This window comes from Nomia melanderi, chromosome 4 (assembly GCF_051020985.1).
Source record: "Nomia melanderi isolate GNS246 chromosome 4, iyNomMela1, whole genome shotgun sequence".
NCBI classification, from domain to species: domain Eukaryota; kingdom Metazoa; phylum Arthropoda; class Insecta; order Hymenoptera; family Halictidae; genus Nomia; species Nomia melanderi.
The window spans coordinates 18,103,684-18,122,033 of record NC_135002.1 but is presented as its reverse complement, the minus strand read 5'-3'; the positions used below and the strand labels follow the sequence as shown (position 1 = coordinate 18,122,033).

General features: G+C 32.1%; 3 protein-coding genes across 11 annotated transcripts; 2 read left to right on the top strand and 1 right to left on the bottom strand.

The window, feature by feature from the left end:
- Positions 1–1,051: 1,051 nt before the first annotated feature.
- On the top strand, positions 1,052–11,797 carry Tre1 (Trapped in endoderm 1). 8 transcript variants are annotated; one of them, XM_031972667.2, is made up of 7 exons: positions 3,990–4,222; positions 5,003–5,082; positions 5,206–6,138; positions 7,259–7,503; positions 7,813–8,018; positions 8,803–9,049; positions 10,323–11,797. In XM_031972667.2, exons 5-7 carry the CDS (start codon positions 7,886–7,888, stop codon positions 10,969–10,971), a joined length of 1,029 nt encoding a protein of 342 aa, XP_031828527.1. In that variant the 5' UTR covers positions 3,990–4,222; positions 5,003–5,082; positions 5,206–6,138; positions 7,259–7,503; positions 7,813–7,885; the 3' UTR covers positions 10,972–11,797. The 8 variants fall into 8 exon arrangements, with proteins under 8 accessions (XP_031828530.1, XP_031828532.1, XP_031828527.1 ...); XM_031972672.2 differs by lacking the exons at positions 3,990–4,222; positions 5,003–5,082; positions 5,206–6,138 and adding exons at positions 1,072–1,119; positions 1,526–1,635; XM_031972671.2 differs by having other exon boundaries at positions 5,003–5,386.
- Positions 11,798–13,463: 1,666 nt separating this feature from the next.
- sage (salivary gland-expressed bHLH) lies at positions 13,464–16,198 on the top strand. Its single transcript, XM_031972914.2, has 4 exons — positions 13,464–13,694; positions 14,430–14,601; positions 14,671–14,859; positions 15,378–16,198. Exons 1-4 carry the CDS (start codon positions 13,653–13,655, stop codon positions 15,794–15,796), a joined length of 822 nt encoding a protein of 273 aa, XP_031828774.1. The 5' UTR covers positions 13,464–13,652; the 3' UTR covers positions 15,797–16,198.
- A 209-nt stretch (positions 16,199–16,407) lies between these two features.
- On the bottom strand, positions 16,408–18,315 carry LOC116425332 (uncharacterized). Of its 2 annotated transcripts, none has more exons than XM_031972913.2 (2): positions 17,631–17,782; positions 16,408–17,510 (listed from the first exon to the last, which is right to left on the bottom strand). In XM_031972913.2, exons 1-2 carry the CDS (start codon positions 17,631–17,633, stop codon positions 16,758–16,760), a joined length of 756 nt encoding a protein of 251 aa, XP_031828773.2. In that variant the 5' UTR covers positions 17,634–17,782; the 3' UTR covers positions 16,408–16,757. The 2 variants fall into 2 exon arrangements, with proteins under 2 accessions (XP_031828773.2, XP_031828772.2); XM_031972912.2 differs by having other exon boundaries at positions 16,418–17,510; positions 17,626–18,315.
- Positions 18,316–18,350: the final 35 nt, after the last annotated feature.

Genomic DNA, 18,350 nt, shown 5'->3' with positions numbered 1-18,350 from the left:
GATTTGTAAAATTGTAATGTATTTTAATACTTTTGCGACGACAACTGAGTCAACTGCTATTAAGGGTAATAACAGTTGAAGATCCCTGCGCATGCATTTGAAATCTTTTTTATTTGTTATTTCCACACATCTCACCCTTAAGTCGCCCTTTTGGCTTTCACCGTCGAATTCAGACGCCGTAGTATTTCGTGAATAGGCACCACTGTTGAATTGAAATGGTGTATGGGCTCATGGGTCTATGCATAATGAGTTCATTCAGAACACGCGGCAGTGGTTGTCCGGCGACTGACTTGCAAGTAGCAAGTAAAAATTTGTAATACATGATAAAAACGCACGACGAAAAGGAAGCACTGCATTTGAAAACACTGTGCAAATTTTAATGGTCCATTTTAAACCTACGATGTAATTTATGGACGGCGAGAAAAAACAGCGTCTGTTTTAATTATATGGAACACATACTTGTTAAAATAAGACTATTAAAACTATGTCTCATTACTTTTTTCACAACATTTATCTTCAAACATTTTAATATATGATTTTCTCCGCTATTGGTCCTTTTTTTATTATTATTGAATACTTCAGAATTAAATATATTGTGATAAAGTATAAATTGGATATTCTATTCTAGATAATTAATGCTTTAACACTGTCACTTATTGTAGGAATCCTATGAAAAAATGAAATTACTCATTAGTAAAGTAATAAAATCCTATCGACCTATCCTTTGTACGAACAAGTATGATACAAAATTCAAATAGTATAATTGAGTCATTCAAATATTCCATATAAAATAACTTCATTTGTGTAATTTATACAGAATGCATTTTAAAGTGCGCTTGAATTTTTCACTATATTATCCCGAACCATTTAATTCATGTACAGAAGTGTATACAATTCTCCCTCATCATTATTTATTGTCGTTAAGAAATATGTTTTTCAATGCATAATTCAACGCCCTTATCTTGGCCTGAACGGTCTGCTGAGATTTATGACCAGCCATTTTTATTGGTTGAAGATTATGGGTATTTATGGATGTGTATTTTAAATATCACCAGATTTTTCGTCTTTCCAGTTGCAATGTAACGTGACAATCATTGAAGGGAATCGCTAATTTAAAATGTAAGAGTAAATAACTTTATCTTAACAATAATATTATATGATCTATATATGATACGATATATTAACACGTAGACTGCCACGAGAATTTCGAACGTTTTGTGTAACAATACATATTCTTTCATAACAAAGATAAATGGTATTAAAAATAATTATTAATGACTTGGTATCACAGTAAACGTGTTACACTATCATCTACCTGTTTGTGTTATTAAGTATTTTTATTCGACATCAGTTTTCTTATTGTAATTGTATTTAAGCAATTTTGAATCTCCGGTTACCGTGGCAGTCAACGTGTTAATGTTCCTTAATTCGAATAAATATATACCTATACGAGGAAATGCAGAATTGGAACCAAATATATAGAGAAACAATTTTCTAAAATGTATTAAAAGAATATTTAAAACAGTACCTGGCCTGCAATGTACAAATACAAAAACAACGCAGGGTCAACCCAAAGATAACGAGGTGAATATTTTCTCAGAAAAGATGAAGTGTTGCTGCAACGATAACCACGAGGTAAAGGCCCGCTGTATGCACAGTCTGATTACGCGAACCTTTCGTCCTAGGAAATGTTTAGCCTCTGTTGTCCTGAAAACCGTCAGAAGAATACTGTTCTTCTCACGGTGCATTCCTCTTTTTCAAGCAGGTTACACGAACCGGTCTAAAAAGGGGTTGGTTATGCAAAATAGTCCGTTGTAAGTAGTTTTGTGGCTATTCGTGGATTTCCTACGGAATTTTCTTGGCGTATACCTGCTAGATTATTGAAAAGACTGAATAATTTTACCATAATAAGAACAAACACTCAATGCTCGCATGGGAAAAATATAAATAGACTAAACGGAGTTGTTCACGTAAATGAATGATTTCAAATTATTCGTAAAATATTAATTACACGAAAAAATGTCTGAAGCACGTATAGATCTTGAAATAGTAATTTTGAATTGGATTTCTTCGCTAATTTTTTAACAAGATGTTAATAAGTGTTTTACTTTATTTTTTATTTCCCGCAACCTTTTATAAAGGAAACAATTTTTCTCTTAATAGTTTCACAATAATGCAAAAAGATCTATATTTGCATGAAAACTCGTGAAGTAATCAACGAAACCTGCATCCATTTACAGCGCACGCAACTGAGTAAAGTACAATTAGTTAATAACTGTATTAATGTTTCACAAAGGGTTTCTTTCCTCATTTATCCATTGAAACCCAATAATTGAGATAATAATACTTTTTTCATTAGCTTACTCATAATGAATAAAAGAGAACCTTTTCAAACGAGAAAAAGTAATAAACGATGTTTAAATAAACATGAATTACATCGTTGAAATATATTCACCTAGAACAAACGAAAACAATTTATATTTTAGAAGACAATATTGAATTTATAATTTAAAAAAAGATTCGAATCTTATAGCCTCGTAACTTCACTACATTTGGCTTATTCTTTTTCATGGAATAATGAAAAACCATCAAATATTAAGAAATTGTCTTAACAGGCGTAATTCTATATAAATTTACTTTTTTTCAAAAATTAGCAACACAAATAATTTAGTTAATGAAATAATAATTAAAGAAATGAACCTAATAATCGATGTACATATGTATCTATCTTTTTCACAATAAATATTTTATTAGACGATAGAATCTATGTGCATATTTCTACACAACTAAAGTCTTCAAGTACCAGAAACAAAAGAAATGAAAAAATGAAAATACAGTACTTCCATTATTTTTTGCGGATTCGAGATTTCGTAGTCCAAAGACCCAAAGCCGACGGTCTTTCCTCGAGATTACGTTTAATCACAGGGTAGAAAGCCAGGTGAAACGTATCGGGGGGATGAAAAGGGGCGGGGGGGGGGGTGAGTTTTGTTTGTCCGGCAGCTCCTTTCGATTGTTAGGTTCCGGCTTTGTGCGGAGACTGCTGGCAGCTGGCTTGCGCGGTTCGCAAGTCCTCCCTATAGCTATCTTTACAATTTACCATCAACAGGGGTTGACTTGCATTCAAAATTATTTATGAAAAAGTTTTGTTATAATGGAATTCGCGGATGAAAGGAGACATTTTCGTATAGAAATGCACGGAGTACATGCAACCGCGGCAAACAATTAATTGAAAATAAATTGTTGATAACTTTACATGTAATAACGACGATAAACACTACATATTTTTGATGCCGTTTATCAAAAAATTATTTTAAGTTATTATAAATTACTCTTATACGCGATAAAACGGTTTTTTGTCTCGTTTTTCGAATTGTTAATGTGAAAAAATATTAAAATATGTTCAATTCTCATATCACTTTTTGTATAAATTTTAAATGAATTATATAATATTGTCCATTAGCAGATAATCGTCCGTGTAAGACATTATTATTGTATATCATAGAAAATCAAGAAAACAAAACATTAATATAAAAACTTTAATTGAGTTTCATGTATATATTACTTTGTTTTCCATACAATCAATTTCTTATTGGCGAACAAAATTTCTGTTTCATTCTGCTATACGGAGGAAAACAACTGACAGAAACGTGTATTTATATAAATATCAATGATCTAGAACCCCGACAACTTTACGTCATAAATAATTTCTTGTTAACGAAAGGGAAACATTCCCATCAAAGTCACGTGCTGCATCCCACGTTAATTGTTAATCGATATTTATGAAACAATTCCATTGGGCAGCTAATCGAAGAATTAATGGATCGTAGGAAAGAAACGCGTTCGGGCGCATAGCTGTCTTGTTTTCATCCCCTTTCACCCTGTTGACGGTATTAATTCGAGCACGTGCCAATGGCGACTCCACCACCGGGCCATCAACCATTTCCAGAATCGTTCTGGCCACACTCCGAAGAACAGTCGCCAGTCGATGAAACGTCGCTGGCCTGGAAAGGTGTACTTGAAGAATCGCGGAGTGAAGTGCGTGGAAACTTCTTCGCGGCAATTCGAACGAATTTGCCAAGTAGAAAAGAATATTACATTAACAGTTCCCATCAAAGAATTTTACCACTTTTTTCTGAAACATTGGAAATTGCTGTGAAGTTAATGGGGTTACTATTGAACAGGAAACGGAAGTTCATCTTCAACGTGATGCATCGGAATAAAAGTAACTTCTGAATATTGTTTATTATTTATTTAAAATTTAAGATAGCAAAAAATATTCTGTATCGAGGGATTAAGATAAGTTTTTTTGAAGAATTTACCTTCAAAGTATTTCTATAAAATTTTCAGAATTGTGAAAATAATAGATGTTTGAATTTGATAGCTTATTGTTGACAGTGTACCAGTTGTCATGAATCAATTTTGTCTATTCTTGTACCTACTTGTAATTATTTCTTCATCGTTTTTATCCTAATATTTATATTTCAATTTCAACAACTTTTCACATTTCTCGCGCTTATAGCGGATAACATAACAACAAAATAGTTACAAAGTTTGGAACAAATCTCCAATACATTTGTAACGGTGCAAAACCCCATGACCGCTAGGAGCAACAACGATATTTTAAAACTATTTTTGTAACATTAAAAATACGCATGAAATTAATAGACGTTTTAAAAAGTCACACCTAGACCAAAAGTTTCTGTTAGGTAGTATCAATTAGAAAAATGAATGAATCGTTAAAATCAACCCTCGTATTATTTAACTCTTTGAAGCATACGATTTTAAAGAAAAAACAACTCGAGCTGTACAGAATTCACTGCACCACACAATCCGACAACCTTAATCACAACAGTCTCGACAACTTACCAATGCGTTTTGATTTGTATAAATATTTGTTTTCACTTATTTACGCATTTACCATTAGTTCATAGCATTGCCAACTGAATAGAAAACTAAATAAAATATTAAACTATACGACTATCGGTAACTTCAACTTTTCTAGGTGGATTCAAATATATCCCACCATACACAAAAAGCTAAGCAAAGAGTGGGGCAGTTTTTAACCCACCTAACCACAAGGAGGTTTGTAGCGTAACATAGAAAAGGAAAAATAATTGAAAATATATTCTTTGTGCTTATCGCGCTCTTAAAGGATATGAATAATCTGGAAAAACCTGAAAGTAACCACTATGAAACATTAAACAGGATGTGTTTGAGGTATTAAAGGACACGAAAATTCTCACCGTACTCGAGCGACGAACAGAAGGAGTATCATTTCGTCCGATTACACTCGAACGCAGCTCGTCGTCCTAACAATGATCCTCAATGAGATTAATTAATTACGATTCCTTGGTGGCAGTGGTGCTTGAACGAGCCGGATCAAACGGTAAGGCGGTGGAATATGAAAGAGCCGGAAAAAAGGCAGCAAGAGAGTTAAATCGAGAAGTGGCAGATAAGAAGGCTTCGTGTACTCTCGTTGTAAAAGGGGAATTCAAGATCGACGGAGTTCGTCAGTCCCCGAGGAGCGCTCGTTGCGCTAGCTAGACGAAAGGAGCACGTAGCTATCTTCGGTGGAAGAGTAAGAAGAAGTAAATACAGCTGACGAACAGTAAAGAAGTGCAAGATATAAGATTCATTCAGACGTATTCTCAACAAATTTCATTTCTTACGAATATTTGAAATATCGATATCAGTTCCGATCGATCGATTGGAATAGTAAAGAATTTATTTTTGGCAAATTTTACGTACTGAACAACAAAGTAAACAAATTTTGGAGGTAATTCTTTGCAATTATTTTGTCGAAGTGTTTAAAAATTGAATGGTTCTTTGTGTGTGAAAGAAAAGAAGACAAAGAAAAGTGGGGTACAAGTGATAGAGACGAGGAAAAAGAGAACGATATGTTGTTGAGTAATTTGTTTTAAGTTGAGTGAAATAAGATTACCATGACACAGTGAATCAGATTATCAGTGAGCTGTAGTTACCAAAACATTGAAGTGACAATAAATGTTGTGCACGTTGTCATGACACTACGTACATTTTTGTCCTTTCTGTTATTCACGAATAAGCAAGTTAACGAGCTTTCATTCCAAGAAGATAAAAAATAAGACGGATGATGTATACGTTGAATATCGGCAATCGGTATAACAAATGATCAGTTTCAATTAAAAAGTTTCCCGAACAATTGCAAAAATTTTTCTTCAACGTGCGTGAACATTTGATGGTAGACATGATTGATAGAAGTCTACGCAATAAAAGAAGACCGTATCTTCGCTTACTTTTTCGAAAACAGTAAAAATCAATTAATTTCAATAAGACAAGGTTTTTTGAAATCTAAAGTCAGAGGGGTCCCTTTTTTGAATGAGGAAGGGCATTAAAAAAATGCATCTGTTAATCGTGGAAACGCGTATCACAGAGAAAAAAGTGGGAATTTCCAGGGTGCAACGGAAATCGGACAGTTTCTACGAGACAAGGTCAAAGATCAGCATTTCCCAGTAGTGATCAACGATTGTCGCAAGACGTTCGAAGCTCATTGCTCAGTCAATTTCTCAGTGCAGAAGGGTTCGAAGGGAAGGGGTATCTTTCTTCGTGCGAGAGGAAAGGACTCCGATGTTTTTTCGATGTCGCGGGATCAACGGCAAGAAATTCAGAGAAAGATACGCATAGAGCGTGCAGCCGCTGACGATCGAGCAAAAAGAAGAAACCGAGAGAATGAATTCAAGTGGCTCGCTGGATAAGGAACCCTCGTGTATTTAATCGTTTCAGACATTGCCGAGGCTTACTGAACAGATAAACGCATGTAAATCGAGAATGATCCGCATCGTTCACCAATAAAAGTTCCCGCAACAGTGTTCGAGCGATTCGTTAGATTTGTATAACAAATTTAATCGGACGAACGTCTCGATAAATTGATAATTTGCACCAGAAAATATATTCTTAATTTAATACGTACATGAAGATTGAGTGGTAAAAAGTTTACAGATTGTCGGGATTGTGATTATTTTGCTCACGACAGTGTAAATTTCCTTCTCAGCGACGAAGTTGTAGAAAATATACATTTTATTTAAATGCGAAACTTCGTGTTTTATTCCTTTAATTGTTCCTGAAAATTACGGACTTAGAAAAACAAGTGAATGAGAGATTTATCGTTAGATTAATTTATTAAATGATCTCCACGGTGGCGCTGTGCTTCGAATTTTATAGCAGATATATCGATGTTGATTTCCTTTAATTATAATTTTATATTTGTTTCTGTGTTCAGGTGTTGGTAATAATTGAAAATTGTCGAAAGAAACATAAAAGAGAGGCATTCACCTAATACGTATACGATCATTTCTATGAAGGATTTAATGCGAGAGATAGTTCTCGTGAACCTCAGATTCAAGTTTCTCGATTTAAAATTTTGAATGATCATTACAATAAAATTTCGGGGTATGGAAAAGTTGAAACTTATAAATAAATCTGAATCTCCAAGGAAGACACAATGACAGATGTCAGAAAACGAATGTAAGCGAATAGTTATACTAACTAAAGTTGGTTATAATCTATTATCTGCTATCTTTTATCTAGTATCTGTTATTAGGTAAAATCTATTATAATTAATCTATTATCTAGTATCTGTTATTAGGTAAATAATTTACGGTTCAGATCTAGCAATAATGTATTGTTACAGTATTATTTACTAATAATAATTAGATACTATAATATTATTCCTCAAGTCTAAAAATATTTATATAATGGTTAGAAAATATTATAAATAAGCTCTTATTTCGAAACATGGATGTTCATTAACGATACTTCATTTCTTTTTGAAAGTGTATTCGCTCCATTTTACATTTTACATATTGGAAACGTGTCACGACGAAAGAGTGCATAAACACGATAAAAAATGGACGGATCTGTGAGAAATGGCACAATTTTCGGTGTCGCATTGGGAAGTGAGAGTCTGAAACACTTTCCTCGATCAGTTACCATCGTCGCAGCTGTTTGCGCGATTATTTTCAGTATCGTTGGAGTCGCAGGTAAAATCAATTTCAATTTATACGTGTATCACGTAAAATATTTGTATTTATAACACGAATATAATAATATAAATATAAAACTATTAGAATATTTGTTGTTGTGATTCGTTGAAGTTAGAAATAATGCTATATTAACAATGAAATTATAATTGAGAAATGCATTTTGCCAAGAAATTGAACTTCCCTGAAAGTCCAAATGTCCGAGGAACTACAGTACCAAGGATTCTGTCTATCAAGAAATTAGAGTACACTTGTATGACCATGATAGTTGATTCCTTAATTTAATGTTTCAATTCTATCGTCATATTAAGTCTTCTTAGCCCCATGGATATTTTTTCCCGAGTTACGGCCCCATTAGCCCCATTAATTTATGCGAGAGAATGCCAAGAATTGGTATTATTAATGCCTTCTTTTTTAATTATCCACTTAGGTTTATTTCATTTATGGGATACACATACGATGCTTCACGAATTATGGCAAAATTTCACATTCTTGTATTTTCTATTCTCTGTCGTGGTGATTTAAATGCAATTTACCAATAATTTAGTATTTTTCAGTAGTCAGTTTATACATTATATTAAATAATTTCTTAGTCATCCTAGAAAACAATGACAATATCTTATACATATATTGTGCAATAAAAACAGACAAACGATACGAATAAAGATAGGTAACAAAGTTAAAAAGAATGTTATTTCTGTTCATGCATAAAATGGCTACTGTTAATTATTAATAAGATATTAATAAAAAAAAGTAAAATGTGTAACAACTTAATTAATTACAGGTAATTTAGTAACAGTCGTGGCACTGTTAAAATACACAAGATTGAGAAGACATGCAACAACCGCCTTTGTGATAAGCCTCAGCATTTCCGATTTGATTTTTTCCGCTGTAAATTTGCCTCTAACCGCGAGCAGATACTTAAACGAAGCGTGGGTGCTGGGTGATACTCTGTGCAAAATATTTCCACTCTTTTTTTACGGGAATGTCGCGGTTTCGCTGCTCAGTATGGTGGCAATTACAATAAATCGGTTTGTAATATAAAATATCTGCTTTTATGCTTTCACGACCTGGATGTTCAGGGTTGTTTGAAGCTTTCAATTCGTCAACATTGAAACTTACTTTTTTAGAAAATCTAAGAACGCACGAAAGTTATCTTCAATTTTGATAAAACGTCGGAATTCCTCTTCGACACGGCTCTCACTCGAAAACCTCAAACAACCATAAATTATCTGATTACACATAAACTTTAAATTTACAATCTTACAATCCTTTTTCATATTTCGTACCATTTTTATTCGCTCGATTTATTTTAACGCTATTTCTACCGCAAGTGGTGTCAAAAGACACCTTTTAAAATTTTAACATAAAATTATTTCCTCGGTTTAATAATTTTTCTTCAATTGAATTTTGGACATTTCCTGTAGTGAATTTTGTAATCGTTACTGGAAAAGTTAGAAAGTCAATTCAGAATATACGACTAACTTGGAAAATAATTTTAAATTAAAAATTCAAAAGGTGTCTCTTGACACCATTGGTAGAAATAGTGTTAATCGGTGTATTCATTTTTGAAAATAATCTCTCTGGAAGTAGTTGGCATTTAAGCACGTGTTACTGTTTATTAGTCAGTTTACTTTTAAATATGCTGACTGCTGAACTCAGCATTCTTCTGTAGAACTTAATCACCCACTAGCTACTCATCCGAATAGTATCAAATGTATGACCGATAAATTCAATATCGATCAGGTGCAGCTGACGGCCTGTGTAACAATAATCGATATTTAGTTCATTGACACATAACAATGCCAACAAAGTATTTGAATAATTGTGACTACATTAAGACATTAAAGTATCAACATCATACATTAAACGAACTTTATTTTTACATTCCCCGCAGTTTTATTATAATATGATCTGATACATTAACACTAGAACTACCAGGTGGATCAAAATAACCAATTCCTAATTCCTTTTAAAATTACTACAAAGGTACATATACTTCTTTAAGAAATCATTAAAAAAGCGGATTTAGTAATACCTAACCTGAAATATAAACTAATTGAAATCTTAATAAATTCACGCTTATAGTTTTTATAAAGGAATTTTAAAAAGATAGTTTAAGTGCTCGGTAGATCTAGTGTTAAAACTCTAACTTTGACTCGAGCAATTCGTAAATTACTTTTCTGAATTCATCAAAATTTATATACATATATCTTTCCTGTGTTTCATTATCCAACAATGTTACTAAAAATGTCAAACAAACGTCCAAATATATCGTCAACTAATTGTAATGTTACGTTTTAGGTATATACTGATATCGAGATCAGACGTATATTCGCAACTGTACACCACACAACGAATAATCATAATGCTAGTCATCATCTGGACCCTAAGTTTCTCCTTGTTACTGCCACCGCTGCTTGGCTTTTGGGGGACATTAGGGCTTGAACCGACCACCTTCTCCTGCACAATCTTAAAGAAGAACGGGACCAGCCCGAAGAAGTTCCTCTTCGTTTTAGGATTCATCGTGCCTTGTGTAGTGATAAGCGTGTCTTATTTGTGCATTTACTGGCGCGTGAGGAAAAGCAGGAAGAACCTAGAAGCTCACATAGGTATGTCGCGAAGAAAGTCCGGCGGTTTCCAGCGAAGAGAAGATTCGAGAGTGACCAGACTAATGTTGATCATATTCCTATGCTTTCTTCTGTGCTTCATGCCGCTAATGTTGGTAAACGTGATCGATGACAAGATCAAAATTCCGATACTGCACGTGATTGCCTCGATTCTAGCTTGGGCTTCGTCGGTGATTAATCCCTTCATCTATGCCGGCACCAATAAACTGTACAGAGAGGCTTATAAGCAGATTTTGTGCCCAGTGTCCAGCAAAACGCCGACTACCGGGCCAAAACCCACGCATTCGCACTCGAGTAAAATTTCTACGCCGCAAGGGACTTGAAACTGAAGATTGATTAACACCAGAACTACCAGATGAGTCAAATTGACCCATTCCTATGTTCTTCTTTCCCAATTATTAAAGAGATAACAAATACTTCTCTGCGGAATTACAAAAGAAATTGATATAGTGATACCCTAAATGAATCATAAGTCAATCGAAATCTTAGTAGCCGTATTCTTAGAGTTCCTATACAAAAATTTGGAAATGTCAATTTGACTGCTCGGTTATTCTAGTGTTAAGAAATGTCTTGTGCTTGTTGGCAATGTGATTCGTGCGCTGAACGCGTGCAGACATTTTGTAGATGCATTCAATGAACGTAATAACAGATTTCTGCATAGACAGTTTTAAATTCCATTATTGAAGACTTGGTGATCTTCGGAAGCATTTTGTCATAATATCTCATTACGTCGTAATATTTGAATTATGTGTAGGTAGTATATAGTGTGAGATATATGTCGAGTAGAAGATCTCATGATTGTTTACCTTACTAAGTATATAAACCTTGATGCTTGCTTGCATTTTTAATTCCTATTCGTGCAACTATCGAGGTTCTACTCTATTAAAACGTAAAATTTAATTTGTAATTATTGTGTAGAAAATTATAGTTCATCGGGCATTTATTATCACGATCGACGTAAATATCGTTTATTTGCGATTTTAATTAATGAAACATTTAGATATAATTTGTTTAAACTGTAAAGTGATAGTAGTAGTCAACATCTAATTAACAAATGAAAAGATGAATATATATAATAAATCAAGAGATATGAAAAAAAGTATTACATTTGAAAATCGATTGTAATGTTAAATTATTGTTTCCCCTATCTATTATACCATAATTTTATTAAAATACATTTAAGTTGAAGATGAAAGTATTAATACACGTATGTACATACAAAGAAAACAATTTTTTACGTATAGACAATGGAAATATTCTTTAGATAATAAGTTACAAGAAATAAATGAGATCATTCTGTAAATAAATTAAGTAAACAGATTTATTCATGTGTATTTGGAAGAGTAATTATTTCTCCATGTTTATACCGTTTTCTGTGTCTTTTAATAAAAAGTAAAATTATATAGTTTCTAAAACACGATTAAATATATTCAATCATAATTTTGTAATAAACTATAATTATTTTCTTTTTAAAAATATTACCCTGGTACCCAAGTTAACGTATTGTCTCGAGAGAACATCCATTCGTCCCATGTCCTATAGTTTCTTGCAACAGCAAATGACTATAGTATAATGTTACCCCTAAACTACCGCAACACTCTTAGAAAATGTGTAATTATGGTCTATCACTTTTGAATTGGTACTTCGAAATGGTTCGCAATAAATTCAATAAATATAACAATACTTTATAATTATTTGCTTGTTTATTAATAGCTACATGCTTGTACAATATTTCCGTGCTTAATAAACCTGTAGATCCTCATAATTTCGAGTTAAATAATTTTCCGAAACATTTAAACGACATTTAAAATTCCTTACTCTTTGCATTAACCAATGGGAATCATTGAATAGTATTAATTATAATAAAGATTTTACTAAGTCGTAAGTACCGCTTCACTGTTCCGTTTAGCAATTAATATTTTTACTTTACTAATCTTTAGTTGCCTACTACAGCCATCACAGAACTCTAAAACTTCTGTACAGAATTCGTTAACAGAATACAAATCATTTACAAGATAAAAACTGTCTCTCCTCGTACTTCCATATAGTTTCTCCGGTTATGTAAATCTTTACCGAAACTGACTTTATTTATTTTTCAATTAGAATTTGCAGTTTCCTCTGGCAATGTACGCTGGTGTTTGGAAAGAGCATTTACACGATATCATACAATAATAAAATATTCTCCTTTAAAATGAAAACACTTGTTATGAAGTTTCTGCGCCACTTTTTAATACCAATGTCTTTTGCAATATCTTTCACTCGCAGTATATTTCATTCTAAAATTAATAAATAAATAGAGCAGAATAGTATTGCAATGGATGCCACCATTGCTAAAAACACCTCCTGTCGTATTTTGTTCTTAACTTTCCCTGCTTACGTAAAGACTAATTTTTCTAAAGACTATAGATTCCAGTGCATCATCAAAAATGATGGCCATTCTTCTCGACCCGCTATACATACACAGGTCGGCTTATTAGTATTTCCATCGGGCAAGCGTCTATTATGTTTCGATGTTTGTATTCCCACTTTTATTCCGATCATCCCAGAGGTTCTCATGTGCCGTCGCGGAAACAATGCATTTTGGGATCACCTAGCGGAGCGATTTTCTATGCTAAAATTACGATGATTCAAATAGTTCGACATAAAAGAAACTATTTCTCCCCTTTATCAATGGCAAACGTAATCAATAGATTATTATTCAAGAAATTTAAGTTCCCGATATCGAGAGATGATTCGAGCAGTCCTCAGATCATTCTCCCCGTAAATCGAGAACCTCTGCCGGAACACCTGAATACTTAATAAATGGATAAAATTAACATTAATAACGACTGTCTGTGACCGATCCACATCTTATCTGACGACAAACGCGTTCGACAGTCCTTCGTGGTTTATGCCTTAGGAAAGTTTCTCGAAGAAGGTGGATCGGTTCTTCAACTCCTTATCGGTTACTCTATTGCGGAACCGACAAGTCTTTTATTAATTCGTGAACAATTTGTTCGTTAATATGGATCCGGAAGGATATTCGGACGAACCGTTAAAAAACGAGGTAAAATTAATATCTTTTGATTCCTTGATAAGGAGTTGCTAGAAGATTCGGCTACGAAAACTAAGGATCTTGACAGTAGTTTTAACTTCCAGAAACCTTATTCAGTGTTTTATTAACACGGTGAATGCCATGGGGGTCACCGGTGAACCCCAACCAAATTGAATTACTATAGTTCACTCAATTAAACAATGATTATTTGAAAACGTTTCTATATTATAAATAATGCTATTAAATGCGGTGACATCTGGCTAAATGAACGTGCGATAATAATAATGTAATTCAATAAAATGATTTAATATTACATTTTTTTCATTTTGTGTATTTTGCTCTATGAAACCATGCGGCATTCAATGTGTTAAATAAATTGTTTAATCACTTGATTACAAGCAACACGATGTTAATACTTTCGCGACGGGTGATAGCCGAACAAAACGTTTAGTTGAATACGGCATATAATTTCGGAAAGTCTGTAGCTGTGTACGGTAAAGTTCTATTATTTATAGGTATGTGAACATAAGAAATATTACATGTCAGTATGGTACTTATAATCATTTAATATTGAAAGTTTTAAAAAATTAAACATTACAACTGCATATAGGAAACATATTTTTTTAAATAAAATGTATTCAGCTAAAGAATTCGAAATGACGTAAAACTACGTTTTCCATCGTGAAAGTGTTAAGTTAAAAAGTGTTACTATCTTCTATGAAATAAAAGAAGAATTGTATTTTTTAGTCGGAAAATGACAGCAATAACGAAGATTGTGCCCATTCACCCGTATTGCTGGACTTGGATAAAAACTCTAAACTGCAACAACAAGAAATACTGAATCAGAAAGAAAGTTCTCTATCCAAGCTATCGCCGATCAATCAATATTTGCAGGATCAATTCATTAGAAGTGAATCAGGTATACATGAATAGATACACCTTTGGAATGTACGAAAAATATTAAGGTAACGCAAATATTTAATTATAGAAGATTCAAGCATATCGGAGAGAAGAACATGGCATCATAGGAACATTGAAGATCGTCAACAAAATAACAAACGTGTGTTTGTGATCAGGGTACCCGAACCAGAAGTGATTAATAGTCACCCACATTTAGAAATTCTTCATGAAACGAACATTAAATCGGTGCAACGTGAATCGTCGCAAACCGAAAAGGGTACGTTTCGAGCGTATTTTAACACTACAACTTCCAAGAAGTCAAGTTGACTTTTCAAAATTTTTCTATATAAACCCCAAGAGTGGATTTATCGAGACTTCGATCACTCAAAACTTAGTTTGCGTATTACTAAAACAATTTCTTCAAAAATTTCTTAGAGAAGGATATATTTTTTTCCAATAATTGTAAAAGAAGAATTTAGGAATGGATCATTCTGACACATCTGGTAGTTCTAGTGTTAATACGTTCGCGGAGAGTAAAAATTGTAATGAGCTGCAAAATTTAAAAAAATGCAAATTTAGTTCTCCAATATGAAAAAATTAAGACTATATGGAATTAAATGCGTAATAATGTGGCTTATAAATTTGAATGTTATAACATTCAAGTCATTTGGCATCACAATAAAGATGAATGCAGTAGTATTTACGTCCGCGAACGTGTTAATATAAAACGACGCGAGTATGTAAAATAAATATCATTTCATTGAAATGTTAATTTAACTGGTACTTCGCTTTCAGATTATAAAAAGTCGGCTTGCGATCGTGAACGAACAAGGATGAGAGACATGAACCGCGCGTTTGAGCTCTTACGATCGAAGCTACCAATTTGTAAACCGCCTGGAAAGAAACTATCGAAAATAGAGTCGCTCAGACACGCCATAACTTATATCAGACATTTGCAAAGTCTTTTGGAACCCCAATACAACTACATACCGAACGTGCCTGAAAGAAATTATTATTCTGCTAACGCACCCGTTACAAACGCCACATCCTTTGATGTGCAACACCCAACCCGATGGGAATCATTTGCTTATTATCGTTATGATTATTATTCTCCGTTTGTTACTCCATCCCCATCGACTTTATCCTCTACTATTCACCCTCGAATACCAACGGAACTAGAAGATCGACAATTCCCTCACGAGACACGACATTAGTACCACTCCCGCCCTGTCCTTAAGGAATCGTTCGTACTTTCTTTGAGATATTATTCTCTTTAATACTAGAACTACCGAGCAGTAGAATTGATTATTCTGTATTTCCTTATAGAATGTATAAAAATACATTTATTGAGTTCTGTATTTCCTTATATTTTAGTTTGTAATCATCTAAATCAATTTATTGAATAATTTCTCAGAAGATTGTCTGTGCCTTTTCCATAATTACGAAAGAAGTGTCACGAAATGGGTTGTTTTGACCCATTTGGTAGTTCTAGTGTTAATATATAAACACATCGGAATTAATTCTCCTTTCATGGCTACTGAGGCTGCAAAGGGCCAATATCAAAAAGACATGTAATTTTGATAATAAGAATCAACAGCATTTTTATATACAATATTTATATTATAGAATAAAAACAATTTACATAAAAATCATCTGTATGTACAATTGATTGAATCTTAATTTGAACCAACAATTGAAAATATTAGGTAAAACTTTCAAGTTATTTCAGAAATGTTTACATATTTGTTTATGAATTTTATTGCGAAAAACACACAGAATGATATAAATTTTTGAAAAACAAAGTTATTTTATTTAATAAAATATTCATCTATTGCTGAAATTATGTGAACAAAGAACTACATGTACAATACACTATTGCACAAGGAATTACATGTACAATACTGCATTATACAAAATTTGCAAAAGTTATTGAAATAGCTTGACCGGTATTTTTGGTTCAAAAATTATTCATTTATGTAGTAAAACATATTGCATGAAGTATTTTATGTACAATTCATTGATTTAAAAAATAATTTTAGTAAGCAATAATTAAATTATTTATCCATATAAAAAATTTGTAGCAATTTCAAGTTGCTAATTATATGATTTATATATTAAAAAATTTGTAGCAATTTTCAGTTGCTAAAATTGTATGATCTATATATTAAAAATTTTTTAAGAAAATAATTCATCTTCTGATTCTTCTATAAAATTCAAACTGCTTCTTGACTTTCTAGCTTCAGGAATACAATTTTTTTCTCTTTGCATTTCATCTTTTTGTTCTGTATCATTTTTTTTAACTTTCGTATTCTTTTTCATGCAATCTCTACTAGTAGATGGTTTCTGACTAATCTCTTCATCAATTGCAATTTTTTGTATATGTACAGAATTATCATTACTAATCTTTTTTATCTTGCTTTTTCTATAATTTCCTTCATCCGACTCCTCACTTTCATCTGTGGATACATGAAAAGCTGATGCTTTAGTATCTTCCTTCTTTTTAAGAATATTATGTATTTCCCATAATTTCCTCTTTTTAGAATTTAAAATAAGACTGAATTTTTTAAACATGTCCTGTTCCATGCCAGTTTTGACTTCTATCATTTTATCTAAATCTGATTTTAACTTTATATTTATGTGTACCAAACTTTTATTTTCTTCTTTCAATATATTTAACTCTTCTTGAACACCTTGATAAAATTTTAAAGATTGTTGAAAACTTTCTGAAATAATTTTAACATCTGAAACAAGGTTTAAATTAATTCTTCCAAGAGTCCATGTATTATTTTTCCATTTTAGAATTGTGTCTTCAATAAGAAACTGAATGTCTTCATTTTTCCCAGAAAATATTTTCTTAGTCTCTAAGAAATATTCTTCAAATGATTTGGATAATTGTTCACAAAAAAATTGTATTTCTTTGGTATCCATCTACAATGTAAAATTACATTAGTTTTAAAAAATTAAAAGAATATCAAAAATATTATAATGTAGCAATAACACAAATCTAAGAAATGAACTTTTAATTTTAAAGCTGCATACATACCTTACCATTTAATGGTAGCATTGTTGGTTCTAACAGTGTTACTTTAAAATATGAATTAAACCATTCTATGTAAAGTGTATAATATTTTTTGTCAATTTCATTAAAAATTTCACATGTATTTATTTTTGTCATTGTTCTAATAAAACATATATGACAAATATATACATCAAATATTCTCCATGAATCAAAAAAGAGAAGAAATAAAACTCAACAAATTGCTGTTATCCTTCCATTATATGAATATACAACATTTTTAAATATTAAATATCTGTTATATAATGCAGTTAACATTTCTTGCAATAAATTAATTTTTTTCCTGTCTAGTATTGGATTAGATACATCCAATGATACACTTCGAATTATAATTGTAAGGAAAGATAAACATGTAACTTATGTTTTACATAAATATCCATGTAGGAAACTTAATCACTTTATAAATATATTTTTAAATAATTAAAAAGTGTAGAATTGTTAGAATTGAAAAATAATACAGTGTTATCTGACATGTTGATTTTTTATCCGAAAAATCTTGTAGAAGCGAAACTTCGATGATTCTTAGGAACATTTTTAAAGTATATAGTACAAAATTGCGTTCCATGTACAAATACTTCAATACTTAAACTTGTAAGTAAGTATTTAGTTGTACTTCAAAATTATCCAATTTGAGGACAAACATTAATGATTACGAAAAAAAAAAATTTATTTACTAAACTTATAAGTACCCG

Excerpts from the sequence above, each read along its gene's own strand:
- sage (XM_031972914.2), top strand. The coding sequence starts at position 13,653 with ATGGATCCGGAAGGATATTCGGACGAACCGTTAAAAAACGAG. Across the intron at positions 13,695-14,429 it reads ACGAACCGTTAAAAAACGAG|TCGGAAAATGACAGCAATAA; the intron begins GTAAAATTAATA and ends TGTATTTTTTAG. Across the intron at positions 14,860-15,377 it reads ATCGTCGCAAACCGAAAAGG|ATTATAAAAAGTCGGCTTGC; the intron begins GTACGTTTCGAG and ends CTTCGCTTTCAG.
- LOC116425332 (XM_031972912.2), bottom strand. The coding sequence starts at position 17,757 with ATGACAAAAATAAATACATGTGAAATTTTTAATGAAATTGACAAAAAA. Across the intron at positions 17,511-17,625 it reads TGCTACCATTAAATGGTAAG|ATGGATACCAAAGAAATACA; the intron begins GTATGTATGCAG and ends TTTACATTGTAG.
- Tre1 (XM_031972670.2), top strand. The coding sequence starts at position 7,886 with ATGGACGGATCTGTGAGAAATGGCACAATTTTCGGTGTCGCATTGGGA. Across the intron at positions 8,019-8,802 it reads CAGTATCGTTGGAGTCGCAG|GTAATTTAGTAACAGTCGTG; the intron begins GTAAAATCAATT and ends AATTAATTACAG. Across the intron at positions 9,050-10,322 it reads GTGGCAATTACAATAAATCG|GTATATACTGATATCGAGAT; the intron begins GTTTGTAATATA and ends GTTACGTTTTAG.